This window comes from Equus caballus, chromosome 4 (assembly GCF_041296265.1).
Source record: "Equus caballus isolate H_3958 breed thoroughbred chromosome 4, TB-T2T, whole genome shotgun sequence".
In the NCBI taxonomy this organism is placed as follows: Eukaryota; Metazoa; Chordata; class Mammalia; order Perissodactyla; family Equidae; genus Equus; species Equus caballus.
Genome location: NC_091687.1, coordinates 36,218,174 through 36,244,979, shown reverse-complemented (window position 1 = coordinate 36,244,979; position 26,806 = coordinate 36,218,174). Strand labels below are relative to the sequence as shown.

The following is a 26,806-nucleotide window of genomic DNA, read 5'->3' as shown; positions in this document are numbered from 1 at the left end:
TTCTTATGAAGCAAATTAGTCAACTTCAAGGCATATATTTTAAAGTTGTAAAGTTAGTGGAAGATTCAAGACTATCACTCAATCCTATTCCTAAATTCTCATCTTTAAACTTCACAATAGAATGTTAGGCATTCCAGAGTATGGTCTGTGAATGTCCTGTAGTTAGACCATAAACATAGACTGGTTTCTTGTTGTATTAATATTTATGACATGATAATGCCTGCAACTTTGTGTTTAATTAATAATTTCCTTTTGATATTTTCATTTGAAAGAGTATGTCACTGAAATTTCCTCAAAACTAGTATATATAATTTCAGCGATATTAATTGTAATTTATTTCCAGTTATAAGCAGGTATGATATATGGTCCATAGTTCAGAAGAATTTTACAGTTGCTCTTGTACTTTTTACTTCAAGGGTTTTCATGTTATGGTAAATGTAATTGGGAAGGAAGATTTGAGAGACCAGAAACAGATAAAACAAGTCAAGGAGATAGAGAAGTGTCCTCATTGTCTTATCCTATTTATGACCTGAGCTAGTGCTCTGTAACTTATCTTTACAATTAGAATGTAAACTTCTGGAGGGCAGATATCTACTTTACATCTTTTTGTTGCCTACTAAGTTAAACACTAATAATTTTTTAAAGTAAAAGAAAATGGCTCTCGTGGACTGATTTGTAGTTTTCAACTTATACAAAATATGTATTTTAGCTTATATTTAAGAATGTGTTTAAACCTTTTGATAGTTCTGTACACGTTTTTTTGTTTGTATATTTCTAACAGAGTGATGGCAGTTCCTGCCACAGTTATTTATTTTACCTGCTATGATCAATTAACTGCTCTTCTCAAATCTAAGTTAGAAGAAAATGAAAGCTGCATACCAATTATTGCTGGAATTGTGGCTAGGTGTAAGTAATAAATTTACTATATTTTCATTTTCATTTCTATTTAAAGCTCCTTTTAAAATTTTGACATTCATGGAGAATTTGTATGAAATATAGAGTATTGGTACAAGATATATTTTGCATTGTAGTGTGTACTAATTTGTTAATATCTGTACTCTCTAGGCCATATGGTCGGACGATTGCTGTCAGAATGAGATGGGATCAGCTGAATCTTAGAGATTTGAGATTTTAGGCTTTAGATTTTAGGATATCAGATTGATGCCAAAGTCCTGAGTCATTTTTCTTATAGACTTTGAGATTCAGTTTAATCCGAAGGGAATTTGCCTCTATGCAGAAAGACATTTTTCTCTGTGCAGTGGGAGAGAGGTTTTATGGTAGACCTAGTTGACGTATAGTATATCTGGAACTGCTTGTAAAAGACTTGCAACCAGAAGAAGTAAGGTATATGAAAACAGACTTTTGAGAAATACCTTTACCAAGAAAAACATCTGCATTGATATGTTGGCATGAGTAGGTATTTGATTTTAAGGTTTTCAGACATTTCAGAATAAATGTTTAAAATATAAAAATGCATGACATATTAATTTTTGCACGTGTGTAAGCATAGTACATGGCTTTGTTTTTGTTATATTTGCCTGTTTGTATTAGTTGGTGCAGTAACTGTGATAAGTCCATTAGAACTGATTAGAACCAAGATGCAATCTAAGAAGTTTTCTTACAAGGAACTGCATCGATTTGTCAGCAAGAAAGTATCTGAAGATGGTTGGATTTCCCTTTGGAGGGGCTGGGCTCCTACTGTTCTTAGAGATGTACCATTCTCAGGTAGGATTTACCTGACTACTAAATTCTAAATTTTAAGTAGCTTTGTATTATTTATATGTTACTTTTAAATCAACTAAATTTCAAACCCTTCAAAGCTAAAGGTAAGTTATCTTCTTTAGTGACCACAAACTCCTAGTTCAGTGTTGGGCTCTCCAAATCTTCATGAGCCTTTATTGAATGAATAGTTTCTAATTCAAGCCTGGTGTTCTTTTCTCCTTGTGTTTGATTTATTTTTAAACATTAAGTGGTAAATATTGTATTCATATTTAGATAATGCAAACTACCTTTAACATTATTCTAAATAAATCATAATAGTAAGGTAAATAAACTACTATAAATCAAAATATTATAAAGTACATTTAAAACCACCTGTGAATTATATTGACTCCTACATTTTTCAATTATTAAAGATGAAATTCTCTCCCATTAAATGAGTGTCCTGTAAAAGACTGTTATAAATCAAATAGGAGATTGTGCTAATCATTGAACTATGAAAAGGGAGAACATCATGAAAAGTACACAACTAACAAGTAACTTGTGAAATGTGAATACTTCAGTAGTACTTCTCTTGTGGATCACAGAAGGTTCCATTTAAGACCTGAAAGAAATAATTACTGAGACCTCGTATTAATCTTCCTCTTTTTTTCTTGTTCCCTTTGAGTTAATCCTTTTCTTGGGCTCTCTCACTCACCTCTCTATGCATCTTTCCCTTTCCGTTAGTATTTTTCTTCAACCTTTTATGTTCAGTTATGCTGTTTAGAAACATCATAGATTCCTAGGCCTATTATTTTTCATTTTTTATTATATAATATTTGATAAAAAGTAATATAGATATAAATTATGAAGTATACTAATAAAATGAATACCTGTGAAGTCACCACTTCAAAATATGAGCTAGAACATTGCAGTTTTTTAAATCATGAAACCGCATATATTCATCTTCACTGGTTATTTTTTTTTTGAGGAAGATTAGCCCTGAGCTAACATCTGCTGCCAGTCCTCCTCTTTTTGCTGAGGAAGACTGGCCCTCTACTTTATACGTGGGACGCCTACCACAGCATGGCGTGCCAAGCGGTGCCATGTCCGCACCCGGGATCCGAACTGGTGAACCCTGGGGCGCTGAGAAGCAGAACGTGTGAACTTAACTGCTGCGCCACCAGGCCGGCCCTCATTCTTCTTTTTATGTGTAACTGTTTTCTTCATTTTTACTCTTGTTTATGTGTGAAGTAAAAAGTAAACAATGCTGCTGTGAACATTTTTTAATAATCTCTTGGTTTACATGTACAAGAATTTCTCCAGTGTTCGATTTGCTAGTTCATATAAATATATATATTTTAAATTTTATTAGGTGATATCAAACTCTTTTCTAAAGTGATTGTGCAGATCTACACACCTACCAGCTTCCTTCTGCTTCATTTCATACCCTCACCAGCACTTTTATTGTCAAAGTTCTTAATTTTTGTTTTTCTAGTAAATTAAAGTGGTATCTCACTTTTAACTTACATTCCCTGATTATTAATGAGGTTGGGCACTGTTTCATTGGCCATTCATTTACCCATAATTGATGTGGGGTTATGGACTGAAATAAGTATTGAGTTTTATTTTCCTCTCACATGGACAGATAGTTGTACCAGCATCACTCATGGAATAATCCTACTTGCTCCAGGGATTCGCATGTCACAGCAAATGTCATATATACATGGGTCTATTTCACTGCACACTTTGTCTGACCCTGTGCTAATACCACAGTATTGTCTAAATTACTAGTGCATTATAAAAAATCTTGATGCTACCTTATTTTTTTCCCCTAGGAATATATCTCTTTGTCATTTAACTCTTCTTTAAAGTGTTTTAGTAGAGATTTAAAATTTTCTTCATAAAGGTTATATACAACAGTTTTTTCTTGAGATTTATTTGTAGGTATACCCACTCACCCCCAACTTTTGGTAGCTATTTTAAAAGCTCTATTAAAAAAAAAGTTTTCTAAATATTTGCAGCTGGTGCAGTGTTGCAATTAATTTTAGGTTACATTCAGCTACTTTTAGAACTCTACTATAAATTCTAATTTGCCTGTCTTTTGAGTTCTATGTAGACAATAATTTATAAATTATGACTACTTTGTTTCTTCATTTTTAATCATAGTAGCTTTTATTTTTTTTTCTATCGTACTGTGCTGCCTACTACAGTTTGGAATAGTAGCAATGATAATGTTGCATCTCTATCATTTTCCTCATTCTAGAGGAAGTAGTTCTGTTGTTTCACCATTAATGATTATTTTTGCTCTAGGTTCTTGATGCATATCCTTTATCAAATTAAAGAAGTTCTCTTTTATCCCTAAGTTTCCAAGAAATTTCTTTGTTTGCTTTAAATGAAAGTGTGTGGAATTTTACGAAATGCTTTTCCATCATTTTTAGATGATTTCATTGTTCTCTTAATGTGGTATATGGCATGTAAAGCGTTTTTATTTACTACTTTTGCATCCCTTGGATAACATGATTTAGTTATAATGTATACTCTCTCATGCAATACTTCTGGCTTCAATGTCTTACCATTATTTTATTTTTTTAGGAGTTTTACACCTATGTTCATGAATGAAATTGGCCTGTACTTTTCCTTAGTGTCCTTGTCAGGTTTTGGAGTTAAAGTCCTACTTTGCTGATATGTACTTTTATTTGTTTGTTTGTAAGACTGCTGTAATATTATTTAGAAATTGGTTCTTTTTTTTTTTTTTTAAATCTCACCTAGTATGTGTCTTAACCAACCCTGGTGGTCTAGTGATTAAGATTCAGTGCTTTGACTGTCACGGCCCAGGTTCGTTTCTCAGTTAGGGGACCACAGCACCCATCTGTTGGTTGTCACACTGGTGGCTGCATGTTGCTGTGACGTTGAAAGCTATGCTACTGGTATTTCAAATACCAGCAGGGTCACGCATGGTGGACAGATTTCCTGGAGCTTCCAGACTAAGACAGACTAGGAAGAAGGACCTGGTCACCCACTTCCAAAAAAATAGGCCATGAAAACCCCATGAACAGCAGCAGAGAGCATTGTCTGATGTAGCGCCAGAAGATGAGAGGATTGAGCAAAAAGACCGGGTATGGTTCCACTCTGCTGTATACAGGGTCATTGGGAGTCAGATTTGACTGGATGGCACTAACAATACAGTGTGTGTCTAAGCAGAAAGCAGGGAATGCCAAGGTTAGAATTTCTCTTTTCCTAATATATAACCTCATAAGTATTTTCTTTAAAGTCCACATGCCATTTCTAAATATGTGTTCATTTCATTCTGTTTTTTAGCAATGTACTGGTATAACTATGAAGTTTTAAAGAAATGGTTTTGTGTGAAATCTGGTTTGTATGAACCAACATTTATGATCAACTTTACTTCAGGGGCATTGTCTGGTTCTGTAAGTTTATTCGTTTGTTGTTTATATTCTAGAATAACAAGAATTGTCTTATTAAAACAGAAAAAAATATTATATAGCATTTCATGTCTCTTGAGATAGGACTTTTGGGCTGCACTGCTTTAAAAATTTTCTAAGTATTTACTATCCTATTTTGAGGAAATAAATCATTAGCCATTAAAGTAATTTAAAATTCACTTTATGTCTATGTTTTTATTATACTGCAAGTACATTATTATATTTTTCTGAAAAACTTTTGGATTTGTTAGATCAGTACAGTTATGATAATGATAATAATTTAAATAGTCCTTTATTATTTACAAAATATTTGGCAATCTGTTCATTAAATGTCAGTAGATCTGGTTAGGTAACATTTCATGGAGTATCGTCTCATATGTATAATCGGATCGAATAGGAGTAATTTCATCCTCTGCTGCTAATTCCTATTTCTTTGGGAACATTTTGGCCGAGTACTTCTTAAAAGAATTTTAACAAGAATTACAGTTAGAAGAGAGGAATCTCCAATGACTATTTTTGGGTAGTAGAGAGTTCACCTTTTCCCACTCATCCACATGATGAAAAGTTGTGTAGTGGACTTCCTTTATGCAGATTCATACCACTATGATCTTGGCCACAAAGAGTTTTCTCATGCCCACATACTTATAAAATGAATTTATGATGACTTAGAGTAAGGTGCTGACATACTGGAACCAAATGAAAACAAGAGTGAAGGAGCATAGTGAAGTGACGGAGATCCACAGAAAAATACTAGAATAATTGTATCAGAAAACCTAGGCTAAGAAGCCACTGTGATTGAGTTCAAAACCTAAATATGAATATTCCTAGGTCTGAGATTTGCCAGATTAAGCCTAGTGGGTAATAAACCTATTGAGGCAAAAGTGCAATTACTTTTTTAGCAATTTAAATAGTTACAATATCTTTTTATTATTCCTCTTATTTGTGAGGGGATTAAATGTAACCTAATTGTATTTAATTTATATCTTAGTCCAGCATGAAGAAAAACAAGGACTATTTATATTTAGAAATTAATAATAGTTGGAAGTACAGAACTAATTCCATACTTACAAATAACTGCTTAATACCAAAAAAAAAAAAAAAAGATGAATAATGGCTTCAGGATGTTGTATCAGCTTTCCAGTAATATGAAGGAAAGTTCTCTATTTTGCTACTTCTGCTTAACACAGAAAATTTATTTAAATTTTTTTTAATGATCTAGAAAATTTTGCTGCCTTTTAGCTGTTTTCAAATAAAAATTTGTCTCTGCAACAGAAAAAGCACATCAGTGTGACAGTGTCCAGGCATTCTGTCAGAAAACAGAATATCCTAAACCCTATCATTTTAGAAAGTGTCAGAGGCTTGTATAACATTGTTGCCACCTTTAGCTACTGCATGCTAGATTGTGGAGATCTGCCCTTAGATCTTTGAAACTGATTTCATTTTAAGAACTTAAATTAACATTGCCAAGGTGAAATAAAATATAAGTGATTTTAAGGGACATTTTATGAGCATATTGGCCAAATGTGAGTTGGGAAGCAAAAAATAGAGACCAGGTTTTTACTTTGCATCGTTGTTGTATCAAATATTAGGACACATTCTTAAGGGAATTTAATTATTCTTTTTAAAAACCTTACTGTTTAATTGGGGCATTATGAAAATGGTCTTTAAGTTGATTCATTTTGAGTTAAGGTTTTTAAAATGTGATTGTGAACTATTGTAACTATATTTGATAAATATGTTGAAACCCACAAAGAAAAGATATATAGAACTTAAAAGTTCAAAGTCCATTTTCTTTTTTTAAATTTAATTTTTTATTCTATTTATTTCTAAAACATTTGTTGGAAAATTTTAAATGCTTACTAGATACTTGAGAATTTCTGCTTTAAAATATGCATTATACCTTCATGTGTAGTAAAGTAATACTGGAACACATAGAAACATTAGAATTGCAAAGACTGGTTTTGGAGTCAGAGAGGTCTGGTTGGAACTCTGACTCTGCCCCTAGTAGTTGTGTGTAAGCTCAGGAAAGTAGGGGAACTTTTCTGACACTATTTACTTACTCTGGAATTCTGGAAGAAACACATAAGACATGTCTCTATTTTCTTTAATAGAAGCTTGTCTTTAAATATATCTGGTTTTATTTTGAGTTTCAGTTTAGTTATGATTTCCATTATTATCCGTATTAAGTAATGTGCTAATTAGAAGAATGTAAAAATATTTTAAGAAAAATTTTAAAGGAGATTTAAGTTAATCAATTTTACTTTTTGTTAGTTGGCAGCTGTTGCAACTTTGCCATTTGATGTGGTAAAAACACAAAAGCAGACACAACTTTGGATACATGAAAGTCATAAAAGTAAGTTTAATTAATTTAAAACATTTTCCAGATGCCATGAAAATTTTTGTTTTTCTTTCCAGATACTAAGTGAGGAATATCTAAAATAGGGAATACAAGTTTTTTTCCCCTCTGCTGCCTTACTCTTTAACTGAAACTAATGTGCATTTCGAATGGAATACCCAGAAAAAAATACTCTAACCCAAACAAAAACTTTAAGACATCTTAAACATCTATGTATTTTGTCTGCCATCAGTTGTCTCATGCCTGCTATGTAGAAGATTAAATTATGTAAGTATTCTTTCAAATAGATCTAGAGAGATCACAGTGAAGGATAGGAAATTACTGGGAAACCTTTTTCTCTTGATGTGTTTTGTTTCATTAGTCTGCGTAAACATTTTATGTTTTTTTCACTGTTTATTTTTTAGCTTCCCTTCTTTTGATGTGTTTTTCTATCTCATCTATTTTTACTTCTTTATAACTTGTAATTTCTTTTAGAACAGAAGTGTACTCTTATTTGCTTCCACTAGATCCCTTCTAATTATTTATTATCTATAGAAAATGTAACAGACCCATTGGAAATTATCCATTACAAAATTGTGTCATGTAAGCCTTGTAATAAGCCTATTATAATGTAAATTGTTCTAACCCACCAGAGTAACATTTTGCATACAAAGTAAAATAAGTTTTCTAATGTTGAAAGAAACATTGATTACAGACCTCTGAAAATGAATCTGATGAATATCGGGGACAGCTTTGTCCTTGACTTACCAAAGTTGTACTCCCTTCTACTATTAGAAACTAACTAAAACCTGGGAGGCAGTCAAAGTTTATCAGGGGTCTTCCACTTCCCTGTTTTATGTGTGAGCCTTCTAGCTGCCTAAGCCCTATCTGTTCTCCCTTGATAGTTCAAAATTACTTTGTTTCATTCTTCCTTCCAACTCGTCAGAAGTCCTGTTTCCTCTGTCAAGTGAACTATTTAATATACTAGGAATATTCTCTTAGGTGCACTTTATCTTAAATGACTGATGACTATGGCAGTGAAGTGGTGGTGGTGATCATAATATTCCTGGTCATGGTAACAAAGAGGGAGAAGATGGGAATCAGTCTCTACAGGTAGATCCTGATGCACGCTGAAGTTTGAGAGCCACTTAACCTAGGTAAATAATCTCTGGAGTCACTTAGGGTGTGTTTTCACTACACCTGAAGCTGGGCACCACCCCCAGTGGGCTTCATTTAGTAGATCTAAGGTGGGGCCCAAGCTTGTGTATTTTGAAAATGTTCCCTAGGTGACTGTGATTGTCCATGCTCGTTGAGACTGGCACCAGGGAGGCATCTTCATTCACTAAACTCTTTAACTATCACTGCTTTTTTTTGTAATTAATGTTTCTCCATTTAAACCCAAAAGGAGAAACCTTAAATAAACCTTAGGTCTTAATTTCCCATGATTATCTTTGGTCACTTTTACCTGTTACTCTGTTTCAGGTATGAACCAATTATATTTAGCAAGATATGTTTCTACTGCAAACTGCACTTCTCATTTGAGTGATAAACAGCCCAAAATGTTTATTATTTTTATTATATATTATTTATCCCCATCAAAGAAGTAAATCAGCTCCCTTTAGAAGTGGCTTCCTCCATTCCATAGCTCAGCTATACCAATCCCTTATCTCTAAGCAAAAAAGAAAATATGAAGTGTTACACGTAGAATGATGGTCAGTTCCGTGCAAGAATATGATCTTTGACATCAGTGCCCTTAGACCACTTCTCCCACCCTTCATCCGTTACTTGACTGCTGACTGAGTGCCTACTCTATAAAATATATAACCATTTTTTAATTTCTGTTGCCCCGTACAACCATTTTTTTAAATGATTTTTAAATTTCTTTTGAAGTATTTTAAATAAAAATGTTCAGAAAAAAAGAAGTTTAACCTGTGGAAAACAGGTGGATCTGAGCCAGGTTTAAAAACCTGGAACCAGAGGTTAAATTTTCAAAAATTAAATACAAACGATACATTCATAAATGAGGCAAGTTACCTCTGTTACAGGATGTGGCACTTACTATATCCTAACATGCTTCTCCTCCACTAGAGTATGGGCTCTTTAAGGACTTCCATTCTGCTCCCTTTGTCTGTATATTCCAACAGAAGCACATTAGGATAAATTTGCATGGTCATTAAATAAGTGTTTATCTTATTGTTGTCTGTGCTTGAAATATTTAATAATCAGTGTTTCCTTACAGTGTAAGAGGTTGCTCATCACACGTAGGAATAGCTGTTTAATGTTGGAACTTTAGGCAAGAGATACTTCTGATGCTCCGTTGGAGCGCTGCCGTGGTGCCTTCAGTCGATAACTCACTCTGCCAATTCATTTATGTTAATTTCACCCTGCTGTTAAAATCGAGACCAGTGGGGGCTTGAGTTCTACAAGAGTAGAAATACATGGCTATTTGGCCTCCTTTCTTTCACCAGTTGTTTCCCACATTTAAATAAAATAATTTAAACATGAAGTAAAAGTAGCTAATTTTTAGTATAAAGTTTTGTCATTAACTTTCTTTAGAAAGTTAAACTACATTCATAAATACTTTGTTCTTGGTTTTAAAATGTCCTCTCTGTTGGGTTGCTAGTTATATTTATACCTATACTATTTATATTGATAGTATAGCTTCTTAAATCACAAGACCTCACTTATCTTTATAGTAAATCTGATATTTTACATCAATGAAACTTGAGGTAATGAGCTCCACTCCTTTAAGTAGTAAAATTCTAAAAAGCTATTTTTGAAGGATATCTTTCTCTAATCTTTCCCTTTTTTCCAGGGCATGCTTAATAATACTTAATCTTTCTTAGTGACTCAGAGTTCACATTGATTACTGTAGTTTTATAATGCAGCTCTTAGCAGCTGGTGAGGGTCATATAGGAGTGTTTGCCCATTATCCAGCTGGCTCACACCTGGACTTTGAAATCTTCAGCATGTCAGCTGTCAGTGTTCACATGTTCATTACTAAGTATTCCTGCTTCTTGGCAGACTTTCTTACTTAGTAGTCTGTGGGCTAAGCCAGCTGCCTAGAATCATTGTGTAAAAGAAAGGTAAGTGAACTTGTATATGAACAGCTCATTCCTAAGCTTTATGTTTGAGTTTCAGTGATGTCTGTTCTTCCTGTTGTTAAAAAATATATCAATCTGTTTTTTACTGTGTCCCAGATATTTCAGTGGTTGCAAATAAGTGAGATGTTAGTTAAAGGATAAATCTGCCCTTTGGAGGAGACTGGACTGATCTAATTTATTTCAAGACAGGTATATCTGTTCAGAAAGATTTTAATAATGCAGGACTACACTAGGGAGAATGGGCTATTTTCCTCAGAACCTCTTTTTAGGAAGGAAAGATTGTTTTTTTTAATTGTGTGCAATAAAAATTTAAGGAAAAATGGTTATCAAGGCCCCTCTATGGCTTTGGGAATCTCATGAAGATTTCTATTTAAAAAATTCTAAATTTAAAAATTTCATAATGAGGGGCCAGCCTGGTGGCGCAGCGGTTAAGTTCACACGCTCTGCTTCTTGGCAGCCTGGGGTTCGCCGGTTTGGATCCCAGGTGTGGACATGGCACCGCTTGGCAAAAGCCATACTGTGGTAGGCATCCCACATATGAAGTAGAGCAAGATGGGCACGGATGTTAGCTCAGGGCCGGTCTTCCTCAGCAAAAAGAGGAGCATTGGCAGTAGTTAGCTCAGGGCTAATCTTCCTCAAAAAAAAAGAAAAAAAAAATTTTCATAATGAAAGATTTTTAAGTTGCAGAAAAAAGTATAAAGGATACCTGCCACCAAGCTTAATAAACAAACATCATCAATTCAGGAGAGGCATCCAGTCTTATATACCTTTAAAGTTACAGCTTTTGTCTAATTTTTCTTTTTAATGAATCCAACTATTAAAAAGAAGATTTAAAATAGCTCTTTAGGTAAAAAGATCTGTTCTTATAATGAATCATATACCTCCAAAGGCCATAAACACTATTTTATGTGTATTTGAAATTATTAAGTGGTAATTTATAATAGTATCATTTCTTTAACATTTAGTTTCTACGCCTTTGCGTATGTCAACCTGGGCTATAATGAAGAACATTGTTGCTGAGAGTGGATTTTCTGGATTATTTACAGGTAAAAATATTTGCTTTACCAAATCATTGAATAAAATGATTACTTTTACTTTTAAATCTGTCACCTTCCTAAATTAAATTTCAGCAGAAAATGATTGAAAACATTCCATGTTTACTATTTCCTCCTAAATATCTTTGCTATAACTTAAAAAATGTTAAATAATACAAATTTACTATCAATAAGATAAAATTTTTGTATGAATTAACATGGAATTAAAATGAGGAGGTTGTGAGTGAGCAGTTTGGCTTGTTCTTTGACACCAGTTTATGGCACAGTATTTGACACATCACTTCATTTAATTTGATCATTATCAGAATGAAACCAAATAAATTACAGTTTTTAAAATAAAGTAAAATTTGTTCTGATTTTTTTTTTCTATTTTCTTTCAGGCCTAATTCCCCGTTTAATTAAAATTGCTCCTGCTTGTGCTGTTATGATCAGTACCTATGAATTTGGAAAAGCTTTTTTCCAGAAACAAAATGCTCGAAGACAGCAAAACTAGTAATGCTGTTTCAACTTGAAATAACAGCCACAGCCAAATAAGTTGGAGACTCTTAGGCAAGAACTTTTTTCACCATTATCTTACAATAATTTTGCATCTTTCTTTCGTATAATTTGAATAGCAATTTCTACTTTACTTCTAAATCACAGTCCTAATTTTAAAGTAAATTTTGGTGTCTTAACTTTTATCCTAATACTCCAGAAATTACAACCATTGAGCTTTCTTATAAAGAAAAGAAAAATTATTCCTTAGCACTTAAAGCAGTAATCTCTGAGAGTTTGATACTGTGGGTTTCAGTGTAAGTTAATCTCAGTGTGGGAGTATGTCAGATCCATCAGAACGTTTTGAATTGTGTGCTGAGTGATGTACAGAATCTACAAGAAAAATGCCCAAGTCTCATACACATTTAAATCGTGTACATAAATATTTAAGTTGTTTCAGCAAAGTGGATAATAGAAGGCAGTCTTTAAATAACATTATTCACATTTATCAAATATTACCTATTAGTTTTCTTTAATTCAAATGCATAGGTTTTTTTTTTAAACCCATATTTTAAGGTCTCACATGTATTAGGATTTCTCCGATCAAAGGTATGTCTGTTTTATCTTTATGAACCAAAAAATCATTTGTGTGATGTAGATGCTGCTATTTTTGATGACTAAAAACCCTGTATTATCTGCTGTTTCTGCAAGAGGAGAGAGGGAGTTTTTACTTATTGTATTAAATGTTCGCTTTAGTCAAACTTGGGTACGCAGTGGACAACCACATTGTTTTCAGACTAGTGAAAATAGTGTTTCAGCATAGGAAGGCCCTCTGGTCTCAGCCGCCTGGTAATTCAAGTATCACTGTTGGTGGAGTTCTCATCTCACGTTAGCACGCTAGACCAAGAGGCTAAACAGGCAGCAGTTTCCTTAAAGAAAAAGCTTTCAGTCACTGTAGACCAACAGATAGGTAATTTAGCTTATGGCTGTAGGAATGAAATAAAAAGGATATGATGGCAGGACAAGAAATGATATTCTTTTTTTATATTTGATTTTCTCAGGATCTATATCTTGTAAGGAAAAGCACTTTATTGCAGGCTATGTGTATTTTATGAAGATGTGAAGCCTTTTTCCCCCTAAAATAGAGTAATATATTTAGGTGACAAATCTTCTCTAGTGTGGGTAGAGAAATTGATGTGTTTTGTATTATAGTAGCAAAGTGTTTCTATGTGTCACCAGAAATAAACTATATAAGGTTTATATGTAACCTTTTGTGTTTAGTTTATCTTGTGTTGATTTACCTTAAATTTGCAACATACATATCCATGAAAATATATTTGACTTTAACTATGTTCATTAAAATATTTTATACTTTCATAAAATTATCACTGTGCTTCTAGCTAAATATTTTCATATAAAATAATTGTTAATGCTGTACTGTGTGTATATATATATAAAATATAGAGGAAAGTTTATCTTGAACACTGTTTAACAATATTAAATTTAAATTTACCTTGGTTCTGCTATGCTTCTTTTTGATAACTGATTGTTAGAAAAAGGCAGAAAAATTTAGATTTAGAACCATGCTCTCAAAAAGCAGTCACAATATTTCAACCTAATATCACTTATAAATAACAGAAGGGAAATTTCCATCCCTCCTGCTCACCAGTACTGCTGCCCTTGTGGAAAATTCTTATTTATGACTAAAATAAAGAAATCTAACTTCCCAGTAGTTTTTCAAACACAAATTACATGCAGTGTATCTGGATGAAAAGAAGGCTGAGTTGAAGCTTTCTCTACACTTAAGTGGTAAAGAAGTATTAATATTATTGTTAAATTAAAAAATAAATAGTAGCAACCAAAAAGGGTTTGGTCAGAAATCGTGTTCTTGGAAATGTTTCTTAAAGGAAATGGTTTCCTTCTGTTAATGTTAAATTTTTCTAACATACGCATTTAATTTCTCATGTGTAAAGTTTTTAAGAAGAAATGTTTTATTCAAATATTACATGTTTGCTACCTTTTGTACAATACACATTTGATGTTTTAAAGAAGTAGACATGGAGTTAAGATAAATTTTTCTAGGAAAACTATTCATTATTTTTATTTAACCATATGACTCCTTTAAATTCTTACCTCTCTTTTTCTGGGGTGGAAATTCTAGGGATGTGAGAAATAGTGTGTCACTTTTGAATTTTTTTCCAAAACAAACTTTCTAAATAAATTCCTGTGCTTATATTTTACTCTATCATTTAACACTTAGTGAGACCTTTTATGTGGTAGGCAGTATAAAACGTACCAGAGACAAGAAGACGTTTCAGATACTCTCACTGGCCTCAAGGAGGTTTCAGAGCTATGATTGATAGAAGAATGCATAGGGAGTAACGGGAAAGGTGAGGAATTGTCCACTCAGCCTAGGGGCAAAGGAGGAGGAGTTAGGAAATGCTTCTGAGATTAGGGCAGCTGATCCAGTTCAGCACACCTGAAGATGGGAGTCTTAATCAGGCAGTGGAATTTAGTCCCAGTGGCTTGAGCAAAAGGTATACATAGCAATGTGATAGGAGATCAGATTGGAAATGTAGTCAGAGGCCTTGTGTGCCAAAGGAGGAACAAGAAGGAAACAGGAAACCAAGGAAGTATTTTTGGCACATCTCTAATAATTGTAGAGTTGGAGTTTTTGTTTTTCAACAAAAGAAAATAGAATAGCATACTTTAGCACATCATAGAACAGAAAATACCAGAAAGTGTTACATGTAGTAGGCCAACATGTAGTGAAACTTTGGTTTTAGTTGTGTTTTAGAAAAATAATTGGCAGTATGGAAAATAGGACTTAATAAGATAACCTATTTAAAAACAATATAAAAGTTTTGGTTTGGACTAAAACATGCTTTTAAAAGGTACTATAGTGACATTAATATAATTTTATCTTCCGCTTCCTACCAGTTTTTAAGAACATATGCTAAAGATAAATAGAAGCTGCTTTCCTTAGAGAAGAGCAGAGTGAACTAATTAAAACAAATTTAAGAGCGCTGATGTTCAAAGCAGTCATGTGACATTTCAGAGGTAATCCAGTGTATTAGTTTATCAAAACTGGATATTTTGCTTAATGATAGGAACTTTAACAAAGCATTTCCAGAAGTTATCAATTTGAGACATTTTTAACCACTTGAAAACTTGTATGTAAATATTTTAAAAATAAATAAAAACTGACTCAGTTTATTTTCAATTTTAAGGCTTCTGTCAATCACAATTGCAGCTTGCATTAGCATTTACCTTTTAGGAACTTATATGTATGATTTCATTTAACGCTGACATCATCCTGATGCCATCACAGAGGTTCTGAGAAGATGATGATGTTTCCATTTTATAGGTGAGAAACAAATATAGCTATTATGTAATTAAATCAGCAACACTGCCAGAACCACTACTGTACTGTACCACTTCAACAAATGTTGTATATTCTAAAATGTTATGTTTTTAAAAAATAAAAAGTATTTGGGGCCAGGCCCGAGTGGTTAAAGTTCTGTGTGCCACGCTTCGGTGGTCTGGGTTCACCAGTTTGGATCCCAGGCATGGACCTACACCACTTGCCAAGCCATGCTGTGGTGGTGACCCACATAGAAAATAGAGGAAGACTGGCACAGATGTTAGCTCAGGACTAATCTTCGCCAAGCAAATAAAGAGGAAGCTTGGCAACAGATGTTAGCTCAGAGCTAATCTTCCTCAAACAAAAAAAATGTAATCTGATACGAGTTGAAATAAGGATTTCTTCAAAACCATTTTCATGTTACTATCTTAAGCGTTAAGTAATATACATTTATCACATTTGCTGAAACAACAGTTCAGTGTACAACCTGAATCAAGTAACTTTTTGTCAAGGAAAAAGACCACTAATGCATGGTACAAAATGTTTAATACACATGCAACAAGTATAGTACATCAAGGCAACAAAACACATGTGGAAATATTAGCATAGCATTCAGCATTCTATTTTGGGGAGAGTGTGTGAACAATAGACACTACCACCTAAAATTAAAGACTGAGACATACATTGTTTCCTCATGCAAACATTAACTACCTCTATAACTAGTGTGAGATGAACTGTGTAGAAACCTGAATTCACATTAGGAGATGAATTTTATACCAAGAGCTCCAAGAAAGGAGGAAAAGTCTTGATCCTCAGATGTCATGTTTGAATCTGCATTTAGCAGCATGTTAAGATGCACAAGTTACCATATACATCAGACAAATCTGAAAAATTTTATCAGTTACAGAATCTTGAATTTCCTTTCTATATTATAAAAATGTATGGAGGGGGCTGGCCCCGTGGCCGAGTGGTTAAGTTCATGCGCTCTGCTTCAGTGGCCCAGGGTTTTGCCGGTTTGAATTCTGGGCCCAGACATGGCACTGCTCATCAGGCCATGCTGAGGTGGCGTCCCACATACCACAACTAGAAGGACCCAGAACTAAAAATACACAACTATGTATCAGGGGGCTTTGGGAGAAAAAGGAAAAATAAAATCTTAAAAAAAAAAAAATGTATGGAAAAAATTTAACAATGATATTTTTTTAAACTATGGAAGCATAATGTTAGTTGAGAGTGGACCAGGAATGGTAAAGCATTTAACCATTCTGATAGTTCTTAGGAAAGCAGCAGTGCTTATGGCCAGCTGAAAATGTTTGCAGTTCCCCTCATTAACCATTTCTCACTCCCTCCTCCCAAGGTTTCCAGTGTCCTCATTTTATACCTTCCTTCCATCCCCCATGCTGGTTAAAAATTGCTTTTGATACCTCACAATAAGGTATACAGAATTAAGAGTAGATTCATGGTACCATTTCTCAAGAATATTTGCATTTCTATGAGTACTAAAGCCTTAAGCTAAAGGATAAAGCTCTGAGTATGTTCTGGTACAGCTAAGATAACTTATTTTAAGGGCCTCCAGGCCTCCTTTGTCCCTGAAGTGACAGGGTTTATTTGCATGTCTTGTTACTATTTATTATCTTAAATTCCAAGTTATGTCTAGCCTTGTTATTATTTATTATCTTAAATTCCAAATTATGAGAGTAAAGCTCTAAAAATTGCAGAGAACCACCATACTCCTGCATTTCTAATACAAAGAATGAACGTGATAAATTCAGTGTTTCTTGCCTCCTCTCAGTAAATTACTTTAGGAGGAACAGTATTCCTATATGTGAAAGCTCCTAAGTTTGAATGTAATGTTTGTTTTATTTATAAACAAAAATAGCATATGAAGTCCCCAATAAGTATTGTAGCCTCTTCATGTAAACAATATATAAAACTTCTTTGGCACAATTGATCCTGTTTTCCTCATATTATTATAGAAAATATACTTCACATATTTTCTCTTTCAATATGGTGGAATTTTTAGGGACGAAATGTATACAGCTCATAGCTTTTTTTACACAGAAAACTAATTTTTTACCTGTAGAAGTGTACGGATTTTTAGCATCAATTTTAAAATGAGATTATGGCATGATTACTGATAGAAACTGTAAAACATTCAAGACAATTCATTGTTGCACAACAGGGAGAGAAAAACAGCACTGTATGTCAGACATATTGTTCAATATGGTGATTATCCTGCTGATGCTTATTTAAAAGCTTCTCAAATCTTTAATTGAACCTGATGAAATACTGTTTCAACATCTGTTCTACTTTTTAAATGTTTCCAACTTTTGACGCATATTTGCTCTTATTTTTTAATTGATAACCTTTTAAGAAAATCTTGGGGGAAAAAAGATAAGGAATTTATTCATTTTACTTAAATGGCCTAAAATACTGTAAAATACTTTCCCTATGACCTTAACAAATTTAGTAACTGCCTAAAGGCACATTCCTACAAAATGTATAAAATGTTAAGTGGAATGTTAAGTTGATATCAAATTATAACTGTTAAAGAAACAGAATAAGCCGCCATGAAACTGTAGCTGAGAGCCTTCTCCTCATATTAAAACAGGCATTTAAACATTGGAACCTAGGAAGAAATTAAAATTAATAAATCATTTTTATAAAATTTAATCACTGAATAAAAGAGAGAAAGAAAATACTTAGCTTACGTCTCTGGAATAAAACCTTGAACTAAGTCTTTGGCAATTATGATACATCTAAATATATGAAAATCAGCTGAATAATAAATATGTACCATTTGCAGTGGATTATTAATTTAGAGGATGTTTGAAAGCTTTTTAAGCCTGTTCTTTTGTTTTTATTGAGGTCATAAGAGTTTATAACATTATGAAATTTCAGTTGTACATTATTTAAGCCTATACATTTTTAAACTTTCTCAGTGACAAATACAATGAAAAATGGCAGGATCATTTTTTTAACTCAGAAGTTTACATGGAGTAGATTGAATTCTCTAATATAAGCAACAGAATTCTAGACATGTGCTAGAACAATATGAAATTCCAAAGGTTTTCCCAGCAAAATTACGTAAGGCGAACATTAGCAATGTAAAAACATAAAATTTTTCAGGATGGAGTTAGGCCCGGACTTGTCATCTCTGTTGTAGGACTTGCAAGGTAGTCATTAGATTTTAGACTTGTTAGAGATTTGTAACTTGCCACTGATGTTAGAGACCCACAGAGACCAAGTAATGAGGGAGTATCTTCTTTACCTGAAAATTAGAATAAAATAATAAATATTTAATTGCCCTTGAAGAATGATACCAATAAGATCCTAAAACCATTAAAAACTTCCATACTTTACAAAATATTGCAAACATATCTTACTATAGGGAGCTACATGTCAACATGTTTGATCTATATCACCCTTAAGAAAACATTACAGAGGATCATGTGTGCTTCTCATAAAAGTTCTAGATATGGAAGTTGAGATACCATGTTTTAGAGCAAAAATTTAAAGTTTACTGGGGCTGGCCCAGTGGCTGTGTGGTTAAGTTTGCACACTCCACTTCGGTGGCCCTGGGTTTGGATCACAGGCATGGACCTACACACTGCTCATTAAGTGATGCTGTGGCAGAGTCCCACATACAAAATAGAGGAAGATTGGCACAGATATTAGCTCAGGGCTAATCTTCCTCACCAAAAAAATTCAACAGTTTACCCTTTTTTTGAGAATATGTTCATGTTAATAAAGGAAAATAAAAACCTAAAGTAATAGTACCAGTGCCCAGGCCACAGAAACACCAGCAAATCCATATGTAGGTAAAGTAATGCAGTAGAAGCAGAATTGCTTCAATTCAATAGGAGGGCTTGATTTGGGAACACTGCACCTACTAAGCATGAGGAACTTTGTTATGTGCTGGACTTCAGGAGGCCTGTGAAGGAGAAATGGCAGCTCTGTTTCCACAGCTGGGGAAACAGTTCTTTCCAGAGCTGAATAAGTTTCAACCCACAGAATGCAAATAACAGCTATAAAGCGGCTGGTTTGAGACTGTGAAAGGCTAAGGTCTTTGAAAATCAGCAGGTTTTCAAAGATGAAGAGCTTAGGTTTTACTCTCACAGTTAAAGAAGCATAAGCTGAACGAGATATCAGATGTTTCTGAATAGTATATGTTGTTTCAAACAGCCCCTCCAAAGTGTTCCCATAGTCCTTTGTACCTTAACCCACCTTGTAGTACAGTATAATTGTGCGGTTTTCTCCTTTATTACACTATAAACTCTTTGAGAAAGGACATGAAATTTGTTGTGTCCATTATTATATCCCAAGTGCCTAGCACAGAGTAGATGCTCATTAAGTAATTATATAACTAATGAATTCAGTAAGAACTGCACTGGGACACAAAAGAGCTCCTGTGTCCTCTTGAGCTGTGTGACCTTGGGAAAGGCATCTTCTCTGAGCCCACTCTTTCCTTTGTAAAATGAAAATAAATAGCAAGAGATGATTAGCTATGTTAACTTCTTAGTTTTGCTGACTAATGAAATACAGGAAAATATAATAGTGTTCAGAAAAGATATGGAAGAGTGTTACATTCAGATTTAAAATATTTTTATCGTGTTACATCAGGATCAAAAGATAATAGATGTTTCAAGCACCCTTTTAATGTTTAAGCTTAGAGACCCATTTCAGGCCAAAATCAGTTCTCTGGAATTCTTTCTAACTGCTCCAGAAACTCTGCTTTGGGTAGTCTCTCCAAATTTCTACTTCATTATTGACCCCAATGTTTTAAAGAGATTTACTGCTAATTACATAGACATATATATGGTATATATGACTTTTCTTTATTGTGGTAAATATATATCACACACAATTTACCATTTTAACTATTTTTAAGTGTACAATTCAGTGGCATTACATTCACAGTATTGTTCAACCATCACCACTATTTCCAAATATTTTCATCACCCCAAACAGACACTCCCCACCCATTAAGCAATAACTCTCCATTCTCCCCCTAGTCTTTGAAAACCTCTTATCTACTTTCTGTCTATGAATTTGCCTACCTGCATTCATTCTTAGAAGTAGAATCCAACATTTACCCTTTTGTGTCTGGCTTATTTCACTTAGCATGATGTTTTCATGTTGTAGTATATATATATATATTAATTCCTTTTTAATGGCCAAATAATATTCCATTGTATGTATATGATACCTTTTGTTTATCCATTCATCTTTATGGACACTTGAGTTGTTTCCACCTTTTCACTATTATAAATAATGTTGCTGTGAACATTGGCATACAACTATCTGTTTGAGTCCTGTTTTCATTCCTTGGGGGTATATACTTAGATAGATTACATATTTTTTAATATAAAGATTAGCATATATTAATTGCAAACTACCAATCTAAATGTCTAACATAGTTACACAATGGAGTACTATGTAGCTGTAAAAGAGAACGAGAAAGACCTCTCTGTACTGCTATGTAGTGATTTCCAGGATATACTGTTAAGTGAAAAAAGCAAAGTACAGAATAGTCTATAGCATGTTACCTTTTATCCAAAAAAGGGAGGCATGAGTTTATTTGAATTTGCTTATATTTTGAAAATCAGTAGAAAGATAATTCAAAAACTAATAAAAATGGTTACCTGTGAAAGTGGAAGCGAACAGAGTTGAGATGAACTTTAAGCATAGTAATTTGACTCTGGGATATATTCTCAAGTAAAATAATCACAAAGAAATCTTAAGCTATTTTAAGTTATATTTTAGTAATAATACAGATATTATTATTTTGAAATGTATATATATCTCTCCAGGACGCTCTGCACACACCAAAATCCATAGATGCTCAAGGCCGTTAGTCAGCCTTCTGATCCATGGGTTCCACATCTGCGGATTCAACCAATGTTGCAGATTCAGTTGGAATCCAGAGATGTGGAGGCCTGACTGTATATTCATATAAATTAGAAACTAGTATTTTCATCATAAGATAGAAAAATATAAAATTACATATGTGGAAACCTTGAATCTTATATTCGAATTATGAAATATATTTTTCTTTTTTAAAAAATTCCTAATTCTGCCCACTGAAGAGGGCTAGAAACAATGACCAATTCAGTGGCAACAGGCACCCCTAAAGCTTAATGGTCTCTAACATCATTTCATAGTAAAAGCAAACGACTTCTTGGAGAAATAGCTGACTGTGGGTGTGGGCATGAAATATACCAAAGTAACCCAGAACATCTTGTTTTACCACAAAGTGAGAAAGCTATAAGAGACTGCTGGAGCGTCAAAAGGACACAGGAACCATCTTTAAGGGTCTCCCAGTGCCCAAAAAAGGCAGTGACCTCCTGAAGGAGATGCACTAAGATCCATTATTTATGTTGTATTCTTGCCAAATATGTTTAACATGAATATGATGATAATGAACAATCAGACAAATCTAAATTATTGGACATTTAACAAAACAACTGGTTTGGGCTCTTCAAATATATAAATATAGGAGAAAAAGAAAAGTTGGGGGGTAACTCTCTTAGATGAAAAGATACCAAAGAGAACGAAAACTAAAAGCAATGTGTGAGCCTTGATTGGATCCTAGACCTAAAAAAAGAAAAAAAACTTTGAAGGATATTACTGGACAAGTGGAAACATCTGAATATCAACTAATTATCAGGTAATATTGTACTGATGATAAATTTCCTGAAAGTCATAATGGTGTGGCATTTTAAGAAAACATCCATATCCTAGGAGATACATGCTGACGTATTTAGAGGTGAAGTGTCAGGATATCTGCAATTTACTTTCAAATGGTTGAGGAAAACAAAACATGGATATATGAGTAAATGGAGGGAGCACATGCCCACAAGAACAAGAGCCAGATAAAGCAAGTGCGGCAAAATGTTAGTGTTTGGTGAATCTAGGTAAAGTATATACAAGTGGTTCATTCTTCTGTTCTTTCAACTTTTCTGTAGTTTGAAATTATCCAAAACGAAAAGGTAGCGTAGGGGAAGAAGATAAGGTACATGAAGTCCTCAGTTGTGCCTCAAGGAAATAAAACCTACAGCAAAGCTGAGTAGCGCATAACAGCACCGGGGGATCTACCTATTTAGAAGCCACCCTTCAAAGATGCACCGCCAGCCTCTGAAAATATTGATGATGTGGAACCTGCAGGGCAGTGTGGTGCCCTCAAGGGAGCCAAAAGAGGCTTCATTCCAAGCCTTCATTTAAAAATAAAGGAAAAAAAGTGCAGAAGGATCCAAAATGGTTATGTTCATTGGGATTGCAGCTATGCAACTATGCTTATAAAAGGAAATAAGCAAAACTGTTAACGTAGAGGATGATAGGTGATCATTCCAAAATATTCTTGAATATTGTGATGTCAACAGTAGCTAATGCTAACATATATGCATATAAATAAACACATGCAAAATTACAATGGATTAAAAAATAACCAGTATGTTAAAATCTCAGTTAATAATGATATTTTTAAAACAATTTATTGATATGAGGGGAAAGAACCTGTCATGGTTGACAAAACTTTCTAGCCCAGATGACTGGGAGAGTAATTCCTATCAGAAACAAGTTAGTCTTAAGGAGCAGAAAACGGCTCTTTGTTTTATAGCAAGAAAGATCAGTTTTGTTTTAAATGTCTGGACTCAAGTCTTCAGATGGTATTGCTACAAATGTTAAGTTAGAAGTCATTCATTCAGCACAATTTACTGGATGTCCTCTATGTGCCAGGCATTGTGATAAAAAGATAAATTTGAAAACCACTTCTTGCCCATAGGGAACTTAGTATATGCTAGAAACAAACACGAACAGAAGATTATAACAACATGCTGTAAGTGTAGTGAGAACAATAAGTAAAGGATATCATGGAGGCTCAAAGGAGAAGTATCAGAACCAAATCAGAAGGTATGGGTTGGGGAAAGTTAGGGAAATTTCAGGGAGAAAGTTACCATTGAACTGAATCCTAGTGGACATGCATACCCAAGGAGGCAGAAACCAGAGGAGGATCTGAAGAAAGGGATGAACAAAGGCACAGAGGGAAGAATTAGCACCCAAGGTACAGGGAGCTACAAGCAAGAAATGAGACTAGAGAAATGGGCAAAGTCCACAGAAAACTTTAGACTTCATGTTAAGAAGCCAGAAATTATCTTGTAATCATAATAATACATTTGTTTTGTGACTTGAAATCAAGTCTTCTGAATTCAGAGACTACATTCTTGGTCATACTCTTATATAGCAGGGAGCCACTGAAGCCTTTTACATTGGGAATTACATGGTTAATTTATATTTTAAATACTTGATGGCTCTGTGAAGCATGATTTTGAGAGAAATAAAATGGATGCAGGGAAACCAGTAGGAAGGCTATGGCAGTTGCCTGAACCAGGTTAGCAGTAGAAGGGATCCAGAGAATGAGACACAATTAAAAATCTTTAGAAAGTTAAACTGATAGGACTTGGTGAAGGCAAAATGTTAGGTAGGAGGAGCCATGAATGATTCACTAGCTTCTGAGAATTGATAAGTGAATAGTGACATCAGCAAATCTAAGGAAGAGAAGTTTGGGGTGGAGAGGGAAGGGGTCAGTGAGGAAACAGAGACTCAGTAAATATGTATCCAAATCTTTTTTTTTTTTTTTTGAGGAAGATCAGCCTTGAACTAACATTTGCTGCCAGTCCTCTTTTTGCTGAGGAAGACTGGCCCTGAGCTAACATCCATGCCCATCTCCCTGTACTTTATATGTGGGACACCTACCACAGCATGGCTCGCCAAGTGGCGCCAAGCAGGGAACTGGCGAAGCCCGGGCCGCCGAAGCGGAACATGCGAACTTAACCACTGCGCCACTGGGCCAGCCCCTATCCTAATCTTAAGAAATGCCTAAAGAGATTCCTTAGCTACTATCATAAACCCATAAATAAAGGGAAAATGTTATATTAAGCTGTTGTGGAAGGTCCATGGTATCTTTTTGTGATCAATGGTCAAGAAAAGGGGTGGTCATCATTTTTGCAATAAAATTTCAAACTTTTGGAACCAATGTGTGTTGTAGTTGTAGCTGGCCAAGACGGAGTTGTGACATAGTTGTTTTTGCATATGCATGCATAAACGTGGTCACAGGTATTCATATTATCACTTTGAGTTACTTCTGTTTATATACTGCTTAAAATGTTTTCAAAAACATTACAGTATAATACCCTTAAAATTAATAGTTGTTTGTTCATAGAAAAGCATGAGAAGAGACAGTAGGCTGTAAATTTCATATTACTGAAGCAAACAGTCATTACAGGAATTACTGCAATTGATACTTTCTTGCAAAACAACGCAATAAATGGTTGGTGAAAAAAAGAAATATCTAAGAAAGGGAAAAACCCTGCAAGTAGATGAAGCTTGGTGACATATGCAAAAGGGTTGCTTATCACAAGCCAAGCATGTAACTGAAGGTAGAAGAAATTCTCAGAATAGATCAAAGGAATTTTCAAGCAACAAGCAATTAGTGTTACTGATTCATACATTATGCAGGATTTCTAAGATGTCAAACATCAATTTGACATGGAATTCCTGTAGCCAGTGAAGAGAAGCACACTTCAAGAAGCATTTAATTCACAAAGAAAATGAAACTATAAGTTAGGCAAATACGGAAAGTGTCTGCATAAAAATTTGCAGGGTACTTGTTGGTAACTACAACAGTGGAGTACTGTTCCAGGAAATGGTCCACTGTTGGCACAGAGGATGAAATTGTGAGAAAAAACATAACCACTGACAATTTTGATTTAAAAAATGATTCAGAAGAGATAATTCTGAATGTGAAGAAGTTCTTGACAACTGAATTCATTTTTTAAAAATTTTTATTGAGTTGATAGGTTACAATCTTGTGAAATTTCAGTTGTGCATTATTGTTTGTCAGACGTGTTGTAAGAGCACCCCTTCACCCTTTGTGCCCACCCCCCGACCTCACCTTTCCCCTGGTAGCCACTAATCTATTCTCTTTGTCTGCATTTTCAAATTTTTCATATGAGTGAAGTCATACAGAGATTGTCCTTCTCTATCTGGCTTATTTCTCTTAACATAATACCCTCAGGGTCCATCCATGTTGTTGCAAATAGGACGATTTTATCCTTTTTTATGGCTGAGGAGTATTCCGTTGTGTATAGATACCACATCTTCTTTATCCAGTCAACTGTTGATGGGCACTTAGGTTGCTTCCACATCTTGGCTATTGTAAATAATGCTGCAATGAATGTTGGGGTGCATGGGACTTTTGGAATTGCTGATTTCAAGCTCTTTGAATAGACACCCAGTAGTGGGATAGCTGGATCGTATGGTAGTTCTGTTTTTAATTTTTTGAGGAATCTCCATACTGTTTTCCATAGTGGCTGTACCAGTTTGTATTCCCACCAGCAGTGTATGAGGGTTTTTTCTCCACATCCTCTCCAACATTTGTTACTATTTGTTTTAGTTAATTTTTATCATTCTAATGGGTGGGTATAAGGTGATATCTTAGTGTAGTTTTGATTTGCATTTCCCTGATGATCAGGGATGAAGAACATCTTTTCATGTGCCTATTGGCCATCTGTATATCTTCTTTGGAGAAATGTCTGTTCATGTCTCGTGCTCAATTTTTATTGGGTGGTTTCATTTTTTTGTTGTTGAGTTGTGTGAATTCTTTATATATTATGGATATTAAGCCTTTGTCAGATGTATGACTTGCAAATATTTTTTCCCAGTTAGTGGCTTGTTTTTTTGTTTCCATCCTGTTTTCCTTTGCCTTGAAGAAGCTCTTTAGTCTGATGAAGTCCCATTTGTTTATTCTTTCTATTGTTTCGCTTGTCTGAGAAGACATGGTGTCTGAAAAGATCCTTTTAATACTGATGTCAAAGAGTGTACGGCCTACATTTTCTTCTAGAAGCCTTGTGGTTTCAGGTCTCACCTTTAGGTCTTTGATCCATTTTGAGTTTATTTTGGTGAATGGTGACAAAGAATAGTCAATTTTCATTCTTTTACATGTGGCTTTCCAGTTTTCCCAGCACCATTTGTTGAAAAGACTTTCTTTTCTCCATTGTATGACCTCAGCTCCTCTGTCGAAGATTAGCTGTCCAGAGATGTGTGGTTTTATTTCTGGGCTTTCAGTTCTGTTCCATTGATCTGTGTACCTGTTTTTGTACCAGTATCATGCTGTTTTGATTATTGTAGCTTTGTAGTATGTTTTGAAGTCAGGGATTGTGATGCCTCCAGCTTTGTTCTTTTTTCTCAGGATTGCTTTAGGAATTCGGCATCTTTTGTTGCCCTATATGAATTTTAGGATTCTTTGTTCTATTTCTGTAAAGAATGTCATT

At 34.2% G+C, this 26,806-nt stretch overlaps 2 protein-coding genes across 54 annotated transcripts in view; one reads left to right on the top strand and one right to left on the bottom strand.

The window, feature by feature from the left end:
- SLC25A40 (solute carrier family 25 member 40) overlaps positions 1-26,806 on the top strand; it is a 130,474-nt gene that overhangs the window by 40,204 nt on the left and 63,464 nt on the right. For 12 of the 25 annotated variants that reach the window (XR_011438138.1, XR_011438139.1, XR_011438140.1 and 9 more), the window contains 6 exons: positions 782-906; positions 1,552-1,725; positions 5,020-5,129; positions 7,416-7,497; positions 11,549-11,629; positions 12,019-12,187. Coding sequence is in view for 9 of the 25 variants with exons in the window: in XM_070265616.1 (XP_070121717.1) it covers positions 782-906; positions 1,552-1,725; positions 5,020-5,129; positions 7,416-7,497; positions 11,549-11,629; positions 12,019-12,131 (685 nt within the window). In the remaining 16 variants the exon portion in view is untranslated. Of the gene's footprint in view, positions 1-781; positions 907-1,551; positions 1,726-5,019; positions 5,130-7,415; positions 7,768-11,548; positions 11,630-12,018; positions 13,380-15,342; positions 15,480-26,806 lie in introns of those variants that run through there. The other 13 variants (XM_070265616.1, XM_001489300.6, XM_070265615.1 and 10 more) reach the window with 4 other exon arrangements.
- RUNDC3B (RUN domain containing 3B) overlaps positions 16,006-26,806 on the bottom strand; it is a 150,926-nt gene continuing 140,125 nt past the window's right edge. For 22 of the 29 annotated variants that reach the window (XR_011438132.1, XR_011438135.1, XR_011438130.1 and 19 more), the window contains one exon: positions 16,006-18,747. Coding sequence is in view for 23 of the 29 variants with exons in the window: in XM_070265604.1 (XP_070121705.1) it covers positions 18,602-18,747 (146 nt within the window). In the remaining 6 variants the exon portion in view is untranslated. Of the gene's footprint in view, positions 21,363-26,806 lie in introns of all 29 variants that reach the window. The other 7 variants (XR_011438131.1, XM_023639113.2, XM_070265602.1 and 4 more) reach the window with 2 other exon arrangements.